General features: G+C 32.7%; 1 protein-coding gene across 11 annotated transcripts in view; it reads left to right on the forward strand.

Annotated features, from left to right (window-relative positions):
• The window catches only part of LOC107981437 (protein unc-13 homolog A), an 893220-nt gene that overhangs the window by 824846 nt on the left and 45244 nt on the right, over positions 1-23130 (forward strand). For 10 of the 11 annotated variants that reach the window (XR_004345256.1, XM_031927059.2, XM_031927063.2 and 7 more), the window contains one exon: positions 19709-20155. The exons of the other annotated variant lie outside the window; for it this stretch is intronic. Coding sequence is in view for 9 of the 10 variants with exons in the window: in XM_031927059.2 (XP_031782919.1) it covers positions 19709-20155 (447 nt within the window). In the remaining variant the exon portion in view is untranslated. The remainder of the gene's footprint in view (positions 1-19708; positions 20156-23130) is intronic. 11 annotated transcript variants of the gene reach the window in all.

The raw sequence follows: 23130 nt of genomic DNA on the forward strand, positions 1-23130 counted from the left end.
TGAAGAGCCCAATTTAAATAAATGATTGATCTCCAAAACAGTACATATACACCTGCAAGCGAATGGCTTTAATGAGAAAGAAGATTTTTATGTGAATTGCTTAAACTTATTGATTCGTAATTTGTGTAAGGGTATTGAATAAGAGGTATGTGAATTATCCGAAATCAAAGGATTATAATTTATAGGTGCCCTTGATTTTTACTTATGCTCTAACGTCATTCTCGTTACTCACAGTCTGCATAAGTCCACTGTGTATGTACTTTTTGTCAGCATAAGTCCTTATTTATATACAGGGTGAGTCATTTTAATCTTTAATCTCAATTATCTCGTTGGCAAAGCATGCCAGCGAAAAAAGTTTCGGATAAAAGTTTTAGGACTTTTCCCTGGCTATCTGATGATGACCGACTTGATCTTTGCATCCAACAAAACGGCGGTAATTTCGAACAATTAATCAATGGTTAACTCCAGTTAACATTCCATAAAAATACCAAAAAAATAACAAAAAGGGAAAAAACAAAAAAAAAACAAATAAAAAAAATACAAACAAAAATAAAACAAAAAACAAAAAATGAGATACTAAATCCTTTTGACAACCTCCTCGATGGTGCATCCTGGGTTCGGCTGATGTCAAAGGTAATTTCCGCACAAAAGATGATTTGTTTCCAAAATCACATGTTCGAACGTAAAATTTCCCGCTCTTTCCATTTCTGGTGCCAAAAGTAGGGGTTTCTATTTGAAAAAATCGACTTGACCTTTAAATGACCTTGAAGGTCATGCTCAATGACATTGTCAAGGTCATCATCAGATAGCCAGGGAAAAATCCTAAAACTATTACCCGAAAATTTTTTCGCTGGCATGCTTTGCCAACGAGATAATTGAGATTAAAGATTAAAATGACTCACCCTGTATAAGGGTGTTTCATTTTAATCTGACCATGACAAAAAACCATGGAAAAACTAATTTTAACGAAAAATGACCTTAACAAAAGTTGAAGGGGGTAAAGGGGGCCATCGAATGACACAAACACCTATGACCTTGAACTCGATTTTCAAGGTCATTTGAGGGTAATTGTGATTTTTTTAAATAGGAACCTCTATTTTAGACCTTGGAATCGGATAGAGCGGAAAAAAATACGTCGCAAAGAATATTTTAAGTTTGCTTTGGTGACCTTGAGAAGGTCAATTCAAGGTCAAATAACAAAAAATCTGCTAAGCAGCTGTTTGTCTGGTTTTATTTTACTGATGTCGAAAGATGACCTTGACAAAAGTTGAAGGGTGCAAAAGGGGCCATCTAATGACACCAACACCTTTGACCTTGAACTCGATTTTCAAGGTCATTGTATTTTTTTAACGGGAACCCCTATTTTTGACCTCGGAATACGGAGCAGCGGAAAAAATTACGTCGGAAATGACCTTTCTAGTTTGCCTTAGTGACCTTGAGAATGTCAATTCAATGTCAAATAAGAAGTATCAGCCTAAGATTGTTTTCCTTTCAATTTTTTCGTAGAATTATCATTTTGTTATTGTAATAAACATTAAGAGAATAATTGACTTAAAATGTGATTATGCTTTGCTGACTTTAAAGCCATTTTGTAAGGTCAAAAGTGCAAAAATGCAATATCAAATGTTATGTGAAGTCCATATTTATATCCTAACTTTAGCGTTACCCAGGAACAACGACGTGGACGTAATAGGATTGTGTTCCCTTTGGGGTGCTTGATTAGAGTGAGTCCCCTTGCCTCTCACTTTTCGGGGTGCTTGATTAGAGTGTGCCTCTCACTTTTCGGGGTGCTTGATTCGAGTGATAGTGATAGAGTGAGTGATTATTCACGAAGAATCAATAAAATATCAACCCTTTCAGCGGCTGGATAATCAGCCATTGTTAAAAATTTATAACAAGTTCAATACAAAATTTTGTTTTTACCAAACTGAACAAATTAGATAGCTTTCGATGAGTAATAAATTTTAATAGAAAAAATAAAAGTCAATGAATGAAAAAGAGAAAATGTTAAACAAATGATATTTGATTAGTTTGGCTAATCAATAACTATTCAATAACTAGTAAACTATTGAATACTAAGTGTCAGTAACAATGAGTAGAGGATAAATTCATATGAAAAGAGATCTCTTATTAGCAAAATTGTCTATTTCAACAATGAGTCGCGGGAAAATTCAACATGAAAAATCATCTTTACAAAATAAATTATTTATTTCAACAATAAATTCAGGCAAAATTCGATGAGGAAAATTAGTAGCCAATTGTGTCCACGTCGTTCCTGAGTAACGCTAAAGATAGGATAAAAATTCGCTTACGAAAACATCCCAAGAACTGAATAGAATCCAAAAAAGGGTGGTGTCTTTGGGCACCTACATTCAAATCTGTACATAATAAAAGTGAGAGTCAAGGAGACTCACTCTAATCAAGCACCCCAAAGGGAACACAATCTTAACACCTAGGAAAACACCTATTACGTCCACGTCGTTGTTCCTGGGCAACACTAAAGTTAGGATATAAATATGGACTCCACATAACATTTGATATTGCATGTTTGCACTTTTGACCTTACAAAATGGCTTTGAAGTCAGCAAAGCATAATCACATTTTAAGTCAATTATTCTCTTAATGTTTATTACAATAACAAAATGATAATTCTACGAAAAAATTGAAAGGAAAACAATCTTAGGCTGATACTTCTTATTTGACCTTGAATTGATATTCTCAAGGTCACTAAGGCAAACTTGAAATGTCATTTCCGACGTAATTTTTTCCGCTGCTCCGTATTCCGAGGTCAAAAATAGAGGTTCCTATTTAAAAAAATTACCCTCAAATGACCTTGAAAATCGAGTTCAAGGTCATAGGTGTTTGTGTCATTCGATGGCCCCCTTTACCCCCTTCAACTTTTGTTAAGGCCATTTTTCGTTAAAATTAGTTTTTCCATGGTTTTTTATCGTGGTCGGATTAAAATGAAACACCCTGTATATATATATATATATATATATATATATATATATATATATATATATATATATATATACACATATATACATATATATAATATAGTTATTTTAGCTATACTCCCCCCCTCCCACCCCCTACACAGAAATAACACGAATTTGTTATGATTAAATCACTATACAACTCACTCATAACAGTGCTTGCTTCTTCGAAAATACCCATAATTTGAGAATCACGTTCTAATAAACCTATCGCAATAGCTGTATCTTCATATGTACTGTAATTTATGTCTTTTGTGATCTTTAGGTAAAACTACATTTAATCTACCAATTGTAATATTTTTCTTTACATTTTTTCTCTTTTGCCATATTTTTTCTATATAGATGCAGAAAATTCAAAATTTATGTGTCATTTGTACTTCATTAACAAAAATTTATTATATGGTACAACCATTGAATTATCAACTAGAATTTCTTCCTTATTTTTAGTTCTATAAATATGATTTTCAGAGCTATTGTCTATTCTTTTATTTTGAGGATAACCATCTTGTTTTATTATTGTTACATTAGCAAAAGGTTTCGGAAATCGTTTATTGCATTCATGCTTGGGATTCTTAAGACACGGACTTGTTCCATCCTGAGGTCTATGAAGCATATGTTTAATAAATAATTTCTTAAGTTTTTCCTTATTTGAAATTATTTCAGCGGATATAAATTTATCAATTTGTTCTGAGCTTATAAATTAGTTGTCAGGATGTAATGTTATTAAAATATGTGCATGTGGTAAACCTCTTTTTTTAAATTAAATTGTATAAATTTAAGATACGTTAGCAAATATTTTTTCCGTTTATTATTCATAATTGATTGAAATTTTGTGTGAAACAGTCTAACAGTGATATTCGGTATACCATTTGGAGTTGTTCTATTTGGAAATTTTTTCAAAATTGTATCGTTACCACGACGGTCTGCTGACGTTCAAACTTATTGATTAATTTGTCTATTAGACACTTATCTTATAATCTGCGTAATCACAGATCTATACATAAGCACCTGGCGCACTTAAACTTTGGGTTCTTTTTGACCTTACCTAGATTAAAGCGCGTAAGAAATTCTCTCCCGCAACGAATCACTCTCATCAAGCAGTTATCCGAATTTAAATCCAACCTGAGAAGGAAAAAAGTTGATTAGGAAATAATCAACTTTTTGATTGAATCAACAGTAATGTCCCCCGATAAGTGTGTCTCAAATTTTGCTTATTACAGCCAGAAAACTGCAACAACATTGATTTGCATCACATGTGACGCATATATCATTTTAGTCGTTTAGCACAAAAAACAACTTACATCAAATTTATAAGTGGAAACTTAATAGTGTACCTAGAACACAGAGACAGAAACTTAACCTCAAAGATAGATAAGGAAGGTTTAAACGATGCAACAAGATTCCTGATTGCACAAATTAAACTGAATAAAACAGAAGAAGTAAGGAGGGAACTACTACTTGAAGTTTCAATTACAGAACAGGATGAACTTGACATTAATATTGAAGAAAAGTATAAGCTGATAAAAAATGAAAACTTACTTTTGAAACAGCTAGTCAGTGAATTGCAGGAAAAAAACGTACCACTTGAAGAAAAAATTGCTAAATGAGCAAAATGAAAGTGCCGCGGCTAGTTTTTCGTATGCAGAAGTTACAAGCTTTCCTAAACTATTACAAAAGAAAGTGCCTAAGATAACTGTAAAAAATGTGAGTAATAAAGCCGTGGACGTCAAAAAGAAAGTTATAGAGTGCTTAGTTACTGGAAAGAAGATTCAAACAAAAAACTTGTACGTAAACAGAAAAGAAGAACTTATTATCAATTGCTTGAATAGTGAAAGTACTATGCTAACTGAATCTGTTTTGAAACATAACCTCGAAGGTATATGTGAGGTTAGGAAAGATACTTTGAAGAATCCTAAAATCTAAATTGTCGGAATCGAGAACTATAGTAAAATGGAAATGGAGGACATAGAAAAAGATATAATCATGAAAAGTTTTACTAACAAGGGTCAAGTACTACACATTATGTACAAAAGCAATTTCAGTAGCTTAACTACAGTACTAATAGAGGTTCCTGCTGAAATATACAAATTCATCAAGGAGAACAAAAGTAGGATTTTTGTTGACCACCAGAATTGCAAAGTATATGACTCAATAAATATAAATCCATGTTACAATTGTGGAAGATTTTGACACAACGGTAACAAATGCAACAACAGTTCTGTATGCCTTAAGTGCGCAGAAAAGCACAAGACTATTACCTGCACAATCAACGCCATTAGGTGTTTGAATTGTGTATATTCGAACTGTAAATACAATACATAGCTTGACATCAACCTCGCTGCTAACGATATAAACCAATGCAACATCCTAAAGAAAAAAATTAGCATAAAACATAGACTCCACTGATTATTCTATGAGGCCTACCTTACCAGCGGTACATCCAATTTATTGAGAACATGATACTACTACAGATACACATAACCCAACCACAAACAGCACAATGAAACAGCATTTACAAGAACCACCTAAATCTACAAAACATAAACATGAAAGAAGTGAGCCAGCCAAGCAGCAACAACTTCAACAATCAAAGATGGCTCAAACACCACAAGAACACGCTGCTTATGCAAAAAGTACAAGGTTAAAAAGCAGTAAAACAAATTAATAATATGGATACTTTTAATTATCTAGATATAATACAAAAGGATTCAATGCAAAAAGAAAAAACATACAGTGGTATTAGCGATCTAAATAAGACGATTAGCAACATACTGATATAATTATGCACTTAAATGTAAGAAGCATAAATGCGAATTTTGACAAGGTAAAAATATTTTTTGAAAGTCTGATCGGAAGTAACTATGAATACGAGTCTTACTACAACGATAGTAGGATTAAGAGGAATAATGGAGTTATAGTATTCGAAAATAGAAATTTGGTCCAGAGCACAGAAATTGTTCAACAGGGTAGGATTCGAATTAAATACAAAAATTAACTTAAATAATAATAGCAATATTGAAATCTCATTCATATACAGATCTCATGGCATACCTAAGACTAAGTTTATATTTAAATAAATATTTAATAAAAAAGAGTAACATTAAAAATCACTTAGTAATAGGAGATTACAATATTGACATATTGGATTGCGATACTGTAAGCCAATAATTCCTGTGTAATTTCTTCGATAAAGGATATATTCCTGGATTCGTTGGAATTACGAGGCCACCTGTGGGAATGCAAAGGGATCTTGCATTAATAATATTTTTATAAAAACTGATAACTTAGTCGACCATAAGTTGTTATTAGATAAACTGTATTGTATTGGTATTAGAGAATAGGCATTGGATTTTCTTCGAAGCTATTTGAATAACAAATATCAAACTGTTAAATGTTTTAAAGTTTTTTCTCTCCTTTCTCATTACACAACCTGCCTCAGGAAGACCGATAAAGACAAATCAATATTCCTGATCACCACCGAGGTAGAACATCAGATAGAAAAAAAAACATATTCTCTAAAAAGATTGTTTTTTTCAAACAAATTGGAATCGAACAGTTGAGAGAGAAACACTGTTCACCTACGCCCCCCCCCCCCACCGCGCGGCGGGGAAGCGCCTTCTTGACAAAATTTTGTACCGATCTTCTCCATAATTTCTCCTGATGAGGGCGGCATTGTCCGTCGAAACGTTAAGAAGAAAAGAGAAAATGTATTAAGTTTTTTCTCTCCTTTCTCACCACACAACCTGCCTCGGGAAGACCGGTAGAGACAAATCAATATTCTCAAATTGTTAAAATTGACGGTGTAGAAAGTGATAGTTTACCAATAAGTATGGGTGTTCCACAGGATACGATACTGGGTCCACTCCTATTTATTTTATATATAAATGATGCTCTAAAGGAGATTCCACTAGAATCAATTCTGTCGTACGCAGATGATACTGCTATAATAGCAACAGGGAATACGCGGATAGAGGCGCAAAAAATATGAATGAGTTTCTTACTGTGATATACAAATAGTTGGCGGTAAATTAGTTATCTCTAAACGTGGATAAAACGTTTGTATGACATTTGGAAGCTATTGCGACAGTGTACCGAAGCATATTCATGTAAAAATTCAGAATAGAAAGATAGCTAAAGTTAAGATTACAAATACTTGGGAATTGTCATTGACTTTAATCTAAAATGGGATAAATACATCCAATATATAACAAAAAAAAACGAAGTATCTAATTCATATTTTTTACAAATCACATACTATGTCAACAGAAACACTGAGAATGATATACTATACATTCTTCCATAGCATAATCAGCTATGGAATAGTAACCTGGGGTGGTGCCTATAGAAATAACCGTGATTTATTACAAAGTTTACAGAGGAAAATTCTCAAGATTATCAATAAAAATACTAGCAGCAGATGCCTCGCTCGCTCGGTTGTATATCGATGACAATCGTATACATAAATACATTTTAAATATGTATATTCATAAATATATTTTGTAGTATTGTAAATTAATCTATATGCCCAAGCTTATAAAATGATATAGAACAAGAAGAATTAAAACAATGTAGTACAAATAATTGCAATCTGAGAAATGTTATGTCGAAAAACGAAAAACAAAATGCTAAATTAGACATAAATAGATATAATGAAGTTACGTGCAATGATATTTGTTGGAGAAGATGGTCAACCGCCAATAGAACGTGATTCCTCATATGCATATGTTATTATTTTTAGACAAAAATTATAATCTTGACACTCCTGAAAAAGTAGATAACTAAATAAATGCTGAAATTCCTAATGAAAATTGTTATCCAAATCTATATAGTATTGTTAAACAATTTATGATCCATGGTCCTTGTGGTGTACAAAATATTCTCCTTGTATGGATCAAAATATAGGAAAATGTACAACAATTTTCCAAAAAATTATATTAATAAAACTACTTTCTAAGCAACAGAGTATCCTTTATATAAACGAAGAAATGATGGTAGGCAAATTAAATATAAAAATAAAAATTCATATAAAATTGCTGATAATCGATTTGTCGTACCCTACAATTTTTTCTTGTTATTAAAATTCAACTGTCACATTAATGTAGAAGTGTGTTCAACAGTACAGTGCATTAAATATTTGTTTAAATATTGTTACAAAGGTCATGATTGTGCATTCATTGAAATTCGTAATGCAGATATTAATTTTAGAAAAAATAATAATAATGAAAATGAAAACATAAACAATGAAAATAATGAGTACAAATATGACGAAATTAACCAGTTCTTAATACAAGATATTTATGTCCACCGGAAGCTATGCACAGATTATTAGAATATTCTTTACATGAAATATCGCATGCTATAAAACATTCGGCTATTCACAATAAAGGTGAACAATATGTTTATATTGAAGAAGGAAAATAAGAGAAAATAAATAAAATAATTGAAACTACGTTAACTGCATTTTTTAAATTAAATCAAGTAGATCCTGAAGCACGAAATTATTTATATTCAGATATACCAATATACCACACATTTGATAAAAAGCTGAAAGTATTGAACAAAAAAAAAATAATAAACCGATATTAAACAGAATGTATTTAGAAAATCCAAAAGATCGAGAACGATATTTTATTACATTATTATTGCATGTTAAAGGACCAACGCCATTTGAAGATTTACGTACTGTTGACGGAATATTGTATTCTTCATTTTTTGAAGCTGTTGTAGCAAAACAAATTGTTACCGAAGATGAAGAATAGGACAAATGTTTAAAAGAAGCAGTACAAATACAATTTTCTGTGGCATTGTGTGAGTTATTTGCGTTCATTTGCATTTTTCATAATCCTATTAATGTGCGATTTTTATATGAAAAATACAAAGATAATTTTTACCACCCTAAATATGAACAGAATATAGGTGAAAATATGGCACCGAATGCAATTGAAACAGTTTTACAAGTCAATGGATTTACCTTAACTGACTTTGATTTGCCTAAAATAACAACGCATATTGATAATTGGAATAATGTAACATCAATTCATCAAGAAAGTATAATGCTGAACGAATTATAAAAAAAGGTGGAATCGTTAACTATTATCCAAAAAAAAATATATATATTTGATACGATTTTACAAGTTTTGAATGCGAACAGCATAGATGCATTTTTATTGATGGATCAGGTGGAAGTGGAAAAAGTTATTCACTCAATGTTCTAATAGACTATTTAAAAATGCATGATATAACATTTTTATGTGTAGCTTGGACAGACATTGCAGCGAATTTGTTAACTATAATGGAAAAACTGTACATACGACATTTAAATTACCACTTAATATAACTGACTGTACTACATGTAATGTAAAAGCTAACACAAAAGATCAAAAGATGGTAGACGATTAAAAGATGTACAAATTATATTATGGGATGAAATATCAATGATATCCAAATTTGCGTTTGAAGCAGTTAATCGTCTATTACAAGATTGATGTGATGTGAAAGAAATTTTTGGAGGTAAAACCGTAGTTGTATCAGGCGATTTTAGGCAAACGTTACCATCGTTCGTCATGGTAGTAGTATAGAAGTTATTGAAAATTCTGTCAAACATAGTTGTTTATGGTCATATCTTGTTCGAATGACATTAAATGAAAATCTTCGCATATGTAATAATGATAATAGTTTTAAAAAATGGCTATTAAGTGTAGACGATGGCAAATACTGTAATTCGTACGAAGAAGAAAATGAGTTAATTGAAATTCCGACTGATATAATATCCAAAGAAGGAGATATTATTAAAGAAATTCTTGGAAATAAAATAACAATAAACAATAAAACATTAAATGATAAAGTAAAAATTCTAAATATAATGGAAGTATGCTGTTTTGAATATTTAAGTAAAGATACAGCAGAAGATGATAATGGAGAAAACTTAGATGTTATGTTACCTACAGAATTCTTAAACTCATTAACTCCTAATGGACTTCCTCCACATAAGTTACAAATGAAAGTTGGTGCTATTTTAATTTTATTAAGAAATTTAAATATTAATTCAGGTCTTTGTAATGGTACAAGATTAATTGTAAAGCGATTCTTAAAATATCCAATTCAAGCCGAAATTTTAAGTGGAAAAAATATTGGAAAATTAGTTATTATTCCACGAATAACATTATCACCATCGAAGGAAGAAGTACCTTTTCATATAAGTCGAAAACAATTTCCAATTAGATTAAGCTTTGAAATGACAATCAATAAATCACAAGGACGATCATACAATCAAGTTGGTGTTTATCTACCATCATCAGTTTTGAGTCACGGTCAATTACACGTCGCTCTATCAAGGGTAAGAATTAGAGAAAAATTAAAATTGCTACTACTAAATAATGCTGAAATTGAACATAAAACAAAAATTTATACGAAAAATATTGTATATAAAGAAATATTGTAAAGATCGGCTGCAGCATTCGTTTGAATGCAGCGCTAGAATGACTCTCGAAAAAGTATACCTTACCAGCACGTCCTCGCCGTAAGAGTTGGGCAACATATCTATTGTTGGCAAACGCTGGAAGAACTACTCTTCTGTTGTTAACTATTTATTTTTTGTTCCTTTTTAGGTCTTCAGAACACCACAGAATAACTTCCAGTTCGACGGAACATGAGCAGAAGATCATTTGAAGGTATAATGTACAGATATTTACGGTGTTTTTCGGTCACTCCCAGTCATTTCCGATCACTTCCGGTCACTTCCGGTTCACTTCTGGTCACTTCTGGTTCACCTACGGTTATGAACACCTAACCAAGATAAAATGAGCAACCTCAAAACGACCGGAGAAAAATTGATCGTGCTTAATATAATGTAGGAATTTTAGTATACAAGATAGTCCATTAAACTTAGAGCAACTTTTTAATTTTGAATCCCTTAAAATCTATTATCATGATCTCAAAACTCAATTCCAAATGTCTACAGTGTTACTAGGAAAAAAAGCTCAATCATACTAAAAAGAAAAAACGAGTAAGTGATAAAAACAGTTATAATAATGCTATTATAACATACAGTTCACTACTAAATAAGCTCAAGAAATTAGATAAAACCGCGGCAAAAAGTAAAATTAAGAATTGGATTAAAACCAAAACTTAGTTTTCCAAATAGTTTTAAATTTGTTAAATTTTAAGGAAAAAATATAAATAGTGTTGCAAGGGTCTGATAATGTAATTATCTTTAGTATTTGATCACTTAAAACTAAAGATAAAAAGCTAAAGATAAAAAACTAAAAGCAGAAATCTTGATCATTTTATAAAACAAATGCAAAAATAAATTTCTTTTCAGGTATAACAGCCTTGGTTACAATAAGTTAGCCAAGGATGAAATACTTAAACATCGCTCTTCATATTTACTTTTTTATAATACAGTATAATCTTGTGACGGCAGGCCCAGCCCGGGGATAAGAGAACAGCAACAGATAACTTGCCTAGCATAGGCAAGTTACCGACCGAGTGGCGCTAGTAGCCAAATGTAAATAGTCTACCTATGCGCGGGTAGATGGCGTGCGCGCATGTAACACAGGAGAAAGGGAGCAGCTCGGGTATATAAGGAGCCCCGGAGCCAGCAGCGAGCATTAATGATCTGGCTCTCAACTGACAAGGAAAGGTACCCAAACCGAACTCACCGATTTTGATGATTTTCATATATGTTGTAGAACATAAAAAAATAAGAGACACGTATTTTTTTTTATCGGCTAATTTTCATTTTTAAGGGGTAAAAACCTCCCCTAAAGTTAACCCCCAAAAAGCGTTTTTTTAAATATCCCGGCTTAAAATTAATATTTTTCAATGAAACAAATTGGAGGTTATTTCTTACAAAAAGAGCAAGTATTTCATGGTGATTTGAAGAGTAAGGGTAGCATCCCCTATTTTTTAGGGGTTGAAAACATATATTTTTTGGCATAATTTTATAATAAAAATGTTTAAACCGACTAAAAAAAATTGGAAAAAATGTTTAAACATCCTTAATAACAAAATTTAGTTGACGTCTTTCGGTGTTTTCATAAATATTACCCCTAAGGGGGTAAACCACCCCTAACACGAAATAACTGTAAATATGTAATTCAATACATAATATTTCGTAGAAAGTTTGTATATAGAGGTTTTCGAGGTCGCTGATTACAAAACTGTTATCAGATTTTGAAAATTCAAAATGGCGGATCCAATATGGCGGACGGAAATATCGAAAAAAAAATTTATATAATATAAAAGTTTTAAACGACTAAAAAATTTGGAAAAAATTTGTAAACATCTATAATAAACAAATTAAGTTTTTCGGTTTTTTCATAGATACTTCCCCTTAGGGGGGTAAACCACCCCTAACACAAAATAACTAAAAGTATACTTCAATCCATAATATTTTGTAGAAGGTTTGTATATAGAGGTTTTCGAGGTTGCTGATTACAAATCTGTTATCAGATTTTGAAAATTCAAAATGGCGGATCCAATATGGTGGACGGAAATATCGAAAAAAAATTTTAACTTTCAAAAAAACTTGTTTACAAATGTGTGATCTTTGTAGCCTGTACATGTGAACTAAAGAGCCTTAAACCCTAAACCCCTAAAGAACAAATAGGCTAAATGGTTGTGCATTTTAACCAAACGACTCCAAACCCCTAACCTCCAGACAAGCCGAAGGCCTATGCTTTACCGTAGACACGAGTATAGACATATTACCGATATTTTATTCTATCATTTTGTATGTAACAAATAACGTCTCGTTTTATGTTTCAATCAAAGATTATTTATTTTTCTGCTTTTATAAATTAGCATAATTTCAAAAATAATTTCATAAATTATAAAGTATTTCATAAATTGCATAATTATATAATTTTATAAATTCAAAAAGTCCACACTTTTTTGCAAATGAAAAAACATAGGTTAATAAAATTAGTTTATCAAACTCTTTTGCGTTTTGTAATAAAATTTAATGTTGTCAAACTTGGGAGTTTTTCATTGTTACAATTATTTCGTAAGCCAAACGTTTTTTAGATGAATTCTCGAAGTAATGATTATTGTATCTATAGTAAAATATTTACAGTCTGGAATTCCATAATAATACTATTTGATACGATTTAATGAATTTATCAAAAAATCTAAATTTAATAATAAATATTATTCTAATTATTATTATTATTTTTCATTATCATTGCTATTATCAGTATTACTGTTATTATTGCTATTGCAATTATGCGTATTCTTCTTCTTCTTCTTATTATTATTATTATATTACTATGATAATTTTTGTTATTGGTAAAAATACATAAAAGAATATTAATACTCGAACTTCATTTGCAATTAAAGAACACGTTGTTATTGAAAGGGAATTTTATATGCATTCATTAGTTTAATGAATGTTATCGTACATTCAATGATAATTCCACAGATAAATGTCTTTCACTCATAAAAGTTGTTGACAATATGTGCGAATCAGTATGTTCTTTTTTTAGATTGTTTTCATCGAGTGTTTACCTCAGCTGCCTGTGTTATTTTTTAGGCAGTGAGTGAGTTTTGTGGGTATTCTAGTTCGATGCCGGAAAGTACGAATAGTACGTCTTTTTGTTTGTCAGTGGTATCATACAGTTGTAGAAAATTTTCTTTGGTGATTTTATATATGTAAATACATTATTCAATTTCAAAGTGAATAAAAGTTGAATAAAACCAAAAATAGAGTTTTCCGAACATCACAAAGTGGAACGAGAATTCTTCTCCAATGCATAAATTAATGATTTGATTCAATTTACATTCACTCGTTTTATTCTGGTAGAAATGTAGCAGTCGTGCCTTACATGCAAAAACACAGCTTGTATAAATTTTACCGCTTGTTTTCATTTTAGATTGAAAAATGAAAATTAATCCGTTAAACGTTCTAAACTTATTATTAGCATACTTTCAAGCGTTAAACATACCAGATAGTGTCACGAATTATCACGAAACAGAGTTGGCCGAAAAAATAAAAGAAATTTTAATAGATGCAACACATGATTTCAACGATGTAGAAATGATTACTGATGACTCTTTGGATTTTCAAGAAGAGTATAAAGACCATAATGTGGAAATAATTGAAGATGAAGTGCAACATCATTTTCCTGATCCGGATATAGCACCAACAAATCAATGTACAGCAGATAATGAAGAACTAGATTTTGAATACAAAAAAAGAGCTGTAGAATTTTGGAGAAGTAGCAAAACGAAGCAAAATTTAAGTCTCAAAACAGTGCAAAACAGATTCAAAAAAGTATCATCTATTAGTCAGCTACGTCGTTGGGCTCATTCAATTAATAAAGGTGGCACGTATAGAGAAAAAGTAGCACAAATTTGTCAGTATACCCTGGATAATTTTCAAGCAGCTCTCGACAGTGGTTCAATTATCCATGATGAAGATATAATTCGATGGGCCTTACAAGCTAAAAAAGAAATTGGTATTGATGATATTAGATTCAAAGCTTCTAAACATTGGTTACTCAAATTTAAGCAAGCACACCGAATAGTTTCTAGGAAAATAAATAAGTTCATAACAAGAAAAACACTAGAAAGTAGTGCAGAACTTACGGCTAAAGCTGAAGCATTTATCGATGACGTTAAATCGTGTATACCAAGGATTGGACTCGAAAATTTGTATAATACAGATCAGAGCGGATTTCAGCTAGAAATGCATTCTGGAAGAACATTAGCAGTAGAAGGAGAAAAGCAAGTGCAATGTCTGGTACAGTCAATTTCAGCAACAACGCATAGTTATGCTATACAGCCACTAATATTAGCTACTGGACAACTGTTGTCACCGCTATTTCTTGTTTTAAAGGAACCAAGTGGCAAGTTTGGCCCTATTGTAGAACAAAACATATTTAGACCAGAAAACGTGTACGTGGAAGCATCCAAATCTGGAAAATTAACAACAAGTAAGGGAACTAATAACAATTTTTACATTGTAATATCTTTGATCAGTTAATTAGTAAGTCGTTTAATTGCAGATCACTTCAAAATCTGGTTGGAAAAAATATTTTATCCCTATGTAGGCCATCACTCAATACTATTGCTTGATTCTTGGAGTGGTCATTGTGACAAAGTTATAGAAGAAACAATGCCACAAAATAAAATTATTAACATAAAAAAATTCCAACTGGAACCACAGGAAAAATACAACCACTTGATGTCTATGGATTCCGTATTTGGAAAAACTTTGTCCGAACATTTTCTGATAATGTAATGTTAATGGATCATGATATGAATTTACATGTGAGAAATAATATAATTAAACTTCAATCATTGGTTCACAACCAACTGTCTTCACCGAGATATACAGGGTGTCCCATTTTAATTTATCACCACCTAAAACAGGTTAATAATTTGCTCTGAGAAAAAAATGTTTCAAATAAAATTTGTTGGGTTCGAAGGGGGGCATCTTTTGGCTATTTTAGCTGCGACCTTGAACATGACCTTCAAGGTCATTTGAAAGTCAAGACCAAATTTTCATATGAAATGTGCATATTTTTATGGCGGATTCGGATTCTACTAAAAAAGAGAAACACTTTTTGTCTGAATCATTTTTTTAAAAATCCCCAAATTTTTGTTGTAAATGGCTTTAAAAAAGTTGAAAAAATCACTAATATCTCTTATTGCCCCACCCTTTAAAAGAAGTTAAAAATTTGCTCTGAGAAAAAAATGTTTCAAATAAAATTTGTTGGGTTAGAAGGGGGGCATCTTTTGGCTATTCCAGCTGTGACCTTGAACATGACCTTCAAGGTCATTTGAATAAGATTTATCACAGATTCGGGTTCTACCAAAAAAGTAACACTTTTTGTCTTAACCATTTTTTGATCATCAATAGGTAGCTCTCCCTTTAACTGAAAAGAGAATTTGTCCTAGAAATAAGCTGTTTTAGATGAATGTTACTAGCTTCAAACAAAGACAGAGGTATCCTTTTGATCACTTAAGGCAAGACCTTCACGTCCAGCCACTTAAGGCAAGACCCCGTCCAACCACTTAAGGCAAGACCCTATCCAGCCACTTAAGGCAAGACCTTCACGTCCAACCACTTAAGGCAAGACCTTCACGTCCAGCCACTTGAGGCAAGACCCCTTCGTTCAGCTAGTCACGGAAATTTCAACGCCTCAAGTGCTCTATCAATTGCCCATTTTGTTGAATGCACATTTGTATTCTCTGCCGAAAACTTCTTTGGACATCTATTAATGTTTGTGGGGTGAACGCCTGGAATGCTGCAACAATTCTCTCCATCATATTTTGTGCCGTCGTCGGGGCTTCCGCGTAAACTCTCTGCTTCACGGCCCCCCACAGAAAGAAGTCCAATGGGGTCAAATCTGGCGATCGCGCAGGGAATTCACAGATTGGACTACCAATTCCAATCCAACTATTTGGGTATGTCGCGTTCAGAAATCTCCTGACAAGTAGTCTACGATGAGCGGGAGCACCATCTTGCTGGAACCACATGTCTCGCCTTATTTCTAGCGGAATGTTTTCTAGAAGAGGTGGAATTTGGTTCTCGAGAATATCTAAATAAAGCTCGCCGTTTAAATTACGGTCATAAAAAATTGGACCCACAACGTATTCCCCAACTATGCCCGCCCAAACATTAATTGACCACCGTCTTTGTGTACGGTGATCTCGCTGCCAATGTGGATTTTCTTCTGCATAATAATGCGCGTTATGAAGATTAACTCCTCCCATATTGTCGAACTTTGCCTCGTCTGTAAAGAGAGTCTGATCAAAGAAAAATGGATCTATGCGCATTCGTGTTTCCGCCCATTGACAGAATCTAAGTCGCCTGGCAGGATCACCTGGCTCCTTACTCCATGCATTCGCTGAATTTGTCGCGTCGAAATATGAGGATCCTCGGCAATTACAGCACGAACCCCAAGTGCAATATGCTCTCTTGGGCCCGTCCGTCGCCTCTTCCTTCTTAAGTTACCTCCTTGAGCTCTTATCGTTAGAAGTTTAATATTCCTCCTAGTAGGATGACGAGCGTCCGGATACCTTTCAGCGTACAGCCTCGCTGCAGCCTTGTAATTGTCGTGACATTCTCCCAGAATCTTGATCATGTTGACTATCTCTACTGGCGTGTAGTCAGCCATTATCTGTTGTAGGTAGATTTTTTAGGGAATATTTAATCTTACTAGAAATAATTTATTATAAGTATTTTTCTGCTCTGAAATTCAGAAAGTCAATGAAAACCTAATGATGAGAAGCTTTGAGGAGCTGTAAGAATTTACAAGCTTTACCAATAGAACGATAACGAAGCAAAAAAATGTCTTTTAGCGAGAAATAAAGCATTTACGAGAAAAATATTTCTTAAAAAGATGCGTACTTTATCAGAGAATCTGAATATGATTTAAAATATGTACAATTTTCATTAAAAAAACTAAGCTTGATTTTGATTCTCAGTTGAAAACATCCCCCTTACTGCTCAAACTTGCCCCAGATGATGTCAAACTTGTCCCAGTTGTGACCGTAAACTTGCCCCAGATGATGTCAAATTTTCCGCAGATGACGTAAAACTTGCCCCAGAGAATGTCAAACATACCCCGAAGATTGCAAACTTGCCCCAGAGAATGTCAAACACACCCCGAAGATTGCAAACTTCCCCCATGTGATAAAAAATGAATCAGATTAGCGTTCTAATGAACTTTGGTTCTGTTAATAAATTTTTTGGTAATTTCATTTCTTTGAAAAAGAGAGTATTTTCCATTAAAGTGATGGTTCTTTCTTAAAATGAATTTAAGGTTCGAGGTCAAGGTCATAGCCAAGCTTCAATTGCCGGAATAAAAATCGAGGATTACCGTTAAATAAATTGACTGACCTTCGAATGACCTTGTTGGTTAAGGACAAGTTCATGGCTAAGGTCATACTTGGACTTAAATTTGTAAAATTGTGTACGTTTCTAATTCCTCGGATAAAATGTAAAATTTTTAACTTCTTTTAAAGGGTGGGGCAATAAGAGATATCTAGTGATTTTTTCAACTTTTTTAAAGCCGTTTACAACAAAAATTTGGGATTTTTTCAAAAAATGATTCGGACAAAAAGTGTTTCTCTTTTTTAGTAGAATCCGAATCCGCCATAAAAATATGCACATTTCATATGAAAATTTGGTCTTGACTTTCAAATGACCTTGAAGGTCATGTTCAAGGTCACAGCTAAAATAGCCAAAAGATGTCCCCCTTCGAACCCAACAAATTTTATTTGAAACATTTTTTTCTCAGAGCAAATTATTAACCAGTTCTAGGGGGTGGTAAATTAAAATGGGACACCCTGTATAGATTTGTTTAAATATTCCTGGTATAAAAGCGGTTACGTCAATGAAAAACCAGATAAATTTGATAATCCTATAGATTTCAGTTTTGGAAAGTCTTGTGCAACACATTGTGAAATAGAAGGGTGCACAAACATTGCAATTGTACGATGTGGTTGGTGCAAAAAAGCATTGTGCTTTAAACACTTTTATGAGGACTACCATTATTGTAAAAACATCGTAAAATAATATATTTTATGCTCAATACAAAAAATGCACTATGGCAAAAGATAAAAGATTGTAGATTATTATTATACTCTAATATTATAAACAAAAATACATTATAAGTTGAATTTACAATAAAGGAATTTCAATAATATTCTGATAACAATTTCTACGGAAATTATAAAACTGCTTCACACACAGAATTTTCTTGTTTACAAATTTAGGAATTTGAGGTGGTTTGGTTAAAAAGCACAACCATTTAGCCTATCTGTTCTTTAGGGGTTTAGGGTTTAAGGCTCTTTAGTTCACATGTACAGGCTACAAAGATAACACATTTATAACAAGTTTTTATGAAAGTTAAAATTTTTTTTCGACATTTTCGTCCACCTCATTGGTTCCGCCATTTTGAATTTTCAAAATCTGATAACAGATTTGTAATCAGCGACCTCGAAAACCTCTATATACAAACTTTCTACGAAATATTATGTATTGAATTACATATTTACAGTTATTTTGTGTTAGGGGTGGTTTACCCCCTTAGGGGTAATATTTATGAAAACACCGAAAGACGTCAACTAAATTTTGTTATTAAGGATGTTTAAACATTTGTTCCAATTTTTTTTAGTCGGTTTAAACATTTTTATTATAAAATTATGCCAAAAAATATATGTTTTCAACCCCTAAAAAATAGGGGATGCTACCCTTACTCTTCAAATCACCATGAAATACTTGCTCTTTTTGTAAGAAATAACCTCCAATTTGTTTCATTGAAAAATATTAATTTTAAGCCGAGATATTTAAAAAAAACGCTTTTTGGGGGTTAACTTTAGGGGAGGTTTTTACCCCTTAAAAATGAAAATTAGCCGATAAAAAAAAATACGTGTCTCTTATTTTTTTATGTTCTACAACATATATGAAAATCATCAAAATCGGTGAGTTCGGGTTGGGTACCTTTCCTTGTGAGTGGAAACACTCATTGTCCGTCTTCCTTCGCACAATGTGTATGTATCGTGAACAAAAGGTTTATCTTGTTTTGTGGTGAAAATAAAAACTTTAAAAAATAAAAATTATAAAGTGTTACATAAACTCTTTATAAAATTCATATTTATAAATAAAATTTGATTTAATGTATATTTAATGAAATAATTTATTTAATAACTTCAGTATTTCTTTTTCAATTATTTGATTATTGTTATTTTTTGCATTGCAGCGAATGCCATAATTCATCAGATCGAATTAAAGTTCGCGTTTGGGATGAAGATAATGATCTCAAGTCTAAACTTCGTCAAAAATTAACTCGCGAAAGTGATGATTTTTTGGGTCAAACGATTATTGAAGTACGTACACTTAGTGGCGAGATGGACGTATGGTATAATTTAGAAAAACGCACAGATAAATCTGCAGTTTCGGGAGCTATTAGACTGCACATAAGTGTTGAAATCAAGGGAGAAGAAAAGGTTGCTCCATATCATGTTCAATATACATGCCTGCATGAAAATCTTTTTCATAGTTTATGCGAAAACAACGATGGAATGGTAAAACTTCCGCAAGCCAAAGGTGATGATGCTTGGAAAGTATACTTTGATCCACCTGGTGAAGAACTTGTAGATGAATTTGCCATGCGATATGGAATAGAAAGTATTTACCAAGCTATGACGTAAGTATATATAAATTAGTAATAAGTGATTCTTTATATTTTTGTCTGCTAACTTGTAGGTCCAATGCTTTGTTACAGTACATATACAACAACGGGCAAAAGTAGAAAATATGTTTCTAAATGATGCGTCTATGAAAGAATATTCTCGTAAACACAGTATAATCACGCTATGAAAAAACCTACTTTTGCCTCGTGTTGCACACGGTATTTTGTTCTACTTTTTGGTCCTAAATAGCGGGGTCGAACGAACTAGTTCTTTGATTTTCTCAAAAAATTTTGTAAGAGATTTATTTATTGGTTTTTTCAATATTTAAAAAAATTTTGTTCCGCGAAGCTAGTTTTTTCGCGACTTCCACAAATTCCCGGGACACAGCTCTTGTCCGAGAAAACGCAGGCCTCGCCAGAACTGATCGGCTTTTCGCTTGTCTCCTCACGCCGAGGAGAATTTGCCGCGCAAGCAGCAGTTTGCACAGATAGGAAACGTGCGCGTAGCGCGCGCCTATAACTATATATACGCCTCTCCTCCGGCGCTGCTCCGTCCCCCACCACTCGGCTGCAAGCGCGCGCTCGGCCGATTTTCGCGAACTTTACGACGGTTTTTCGCATGCTTTCAGACACTTGATTGAAAAATTTAAATCTACATTTCGTAGTCCACGATGTCAACTTTTCGACCCTTTTTGAAATTTCAATCGGACCTGCGGTACAGCATACAGACCTGCCGGAAAAAAAAACGCACAGCAAACTTTTAATCGCGATTTTAAGCAAACTAATAATCCGACAGCACCCAACTTTTGCACATATAAAGAACATTATAATCCCTACTTATTCCCAAAATTCTAGCGCTCTAGCCCAAAAAATGACGGAAGTATGAATTTTCGAAAAAACGCCTATTTTTCCGGTCTTTCATAATTATCTCAGAATCTAATTATCCGATTGAGGCGTTCGACCTCTCATTTTGTAGATATTTCTATTCTCTACAAATCACCTTCTTAAAGCATACCGATAGCTCCGCTAGTTTTAAAGTTATAAGCAAAAAAGGACAAAACTCGCTTTTTTTGCAATGAATTCTTAATAACTAACAATAAGGAACGGAAATGCAAGTGAAAAACATATACCTTTTTATCTGCTTATCATCCTTCACATGATCGCACAATCGGTTTGCTGTAACAAATTATGTCATGTGAAAATGCTCTACAGCTTGGCCTATTTAACGTGTTTTCCCAGATGGGAAAAATCTGAAGTAGTTCAATGCAAATTTATGTAGGATAATGTACAGTTAAGTACGTTTGCTATTTTTGACTAGGCACGTATTTTATTGAATGTTTTGGTGTATTTGGAATACTAAAATTCATTCCCATAAATATCCGTTCTTTACATAATGCTTTATCATTACTTTTAAGTAAATTTTTGTAAATTTCCATATGATTTAGTACGATACATTCACCGGTCGTGCTAACTCGCCTTGAATCGAAGTACTGCAAACTTCACACTTGGTCTAACAAATCCTCCATAATGCCCTTAGTACACAATATACTAATATTGCATTATGTTATTGACTTGCATGGTAGTACGGAATAATACATGAAATTCGCCTAACCTTTAACTTCGGGTAAAATCAATTTTTTTATAGAGATTTCAATTCTTTTTATGTGAACTTCTAGAAATACTTCAAATTTGTTCTAAAAATATAGATTTATGAGAAATCGAAGATTAAATGTTATTCAAAATCAAGATAATTCATTTCGATTCTCTTCATATTGGATTACATATTACATATTGGATTACACGTCAGGGAGCGAAAAAGAGTAGACGCGGGCTGGAATCGCGGACCCCGAGATTAACAAGCCGGAACTCTGAACACTGAGCTAATGTCTACGATGCAAGCGCATGCTATGCATCGTAGTACGGCTCTGCGGACTCTTATCGCTGACTCATTTAGCAGCTCGCGATGCAAACGTGTGTGTCTGTGACAATGTATATACAAGTAGGGCTTCGCCCACCTGCTCGCTCCGCACGCCAACTCCCCAATTTAATTTTCTGTTTAACATAAGTAACATAGTTTTTTATTGCTGTATAAAATTATTCATTACATAATATTTTATTGTACCAGTGTATGATGATAAATTAAGTCTAAATATTTTACAACATAAACATGAATAACAAAGATTTTATGTATTATTAACATAATAAATAATATTGCCTGCTCTATCTAATATTTTCTAAAATTATTCTCAAATTTATAAAAAAAAATGTTTTTGCAGGATGGAGGGTGGTATTAGCTACGTGAAGTCTTAAGGTAGGAGAACTAGTGGTTATATAGTTGTAGGTAATGATTCCAAGGTTTTTTATTAAATTACTATATAAAAAATTCAAACCGTTAATAATAAATAGCTTCTCACTTTTATACATATCCAAATTAATGGTATGATTTTACTTTGCTAAGTAATAGTATAATTACGATACGTGTGAACTAAATAGCTGATTATTACACGGCGTGTATTAGCGCCCGAGTGTAGCGAGGGTAATAAAACGCCGTGCACAAATGGGCTGCTTAGTTGACAAGTACCGTATACAATTTTATAGCACAGCCGCTTAAATCTGCTAAATCACGCCTATCCGTGATCTAATCCATTATTGTACCGTGAGGTTAGCGCACGAGCATTGCGAGTGCGATATACACGGTGCAATAATGGACTACTTAACTCACGATAGGCGTGACTTAAACGCGGATTTAAGCCACATTGTGTTATAAATCTATTTTAATTATAATATAGCAAACAGAAAATTGTTGTGTTCGATTAAGGGCTAAGTTGAATGATTGCTAATTCAAACTTAAGCAATATATCGATCAATTACAAACAACTTTTGATACTTACTACGTAACTTGCCATGTCCCTTTCATTTTGTTCATAGGTAAACAACTGAAATATTCTTTTTGTGTGTCAGATTGTGATATCAAATTTATTAATATTCAA

The sequence above is a fragment of the Nasonia vitripennis genome, assembly GCF_009193385.2.
Source record: "Nasonia vitripennis strain AsymCx chromosome 3 unlocalized genomic scaffold, Nvit_psr_1.1 chr3_random0009, whole genome shotgun sequence".
NCBI classification, from domain to species: domain Eukaryota; kingdom Metazoa; phylum Arthropoda; class Insecta; order Hymenoptera; family Pteromalidae; genus Nasonia; species Nasonia vitripennis.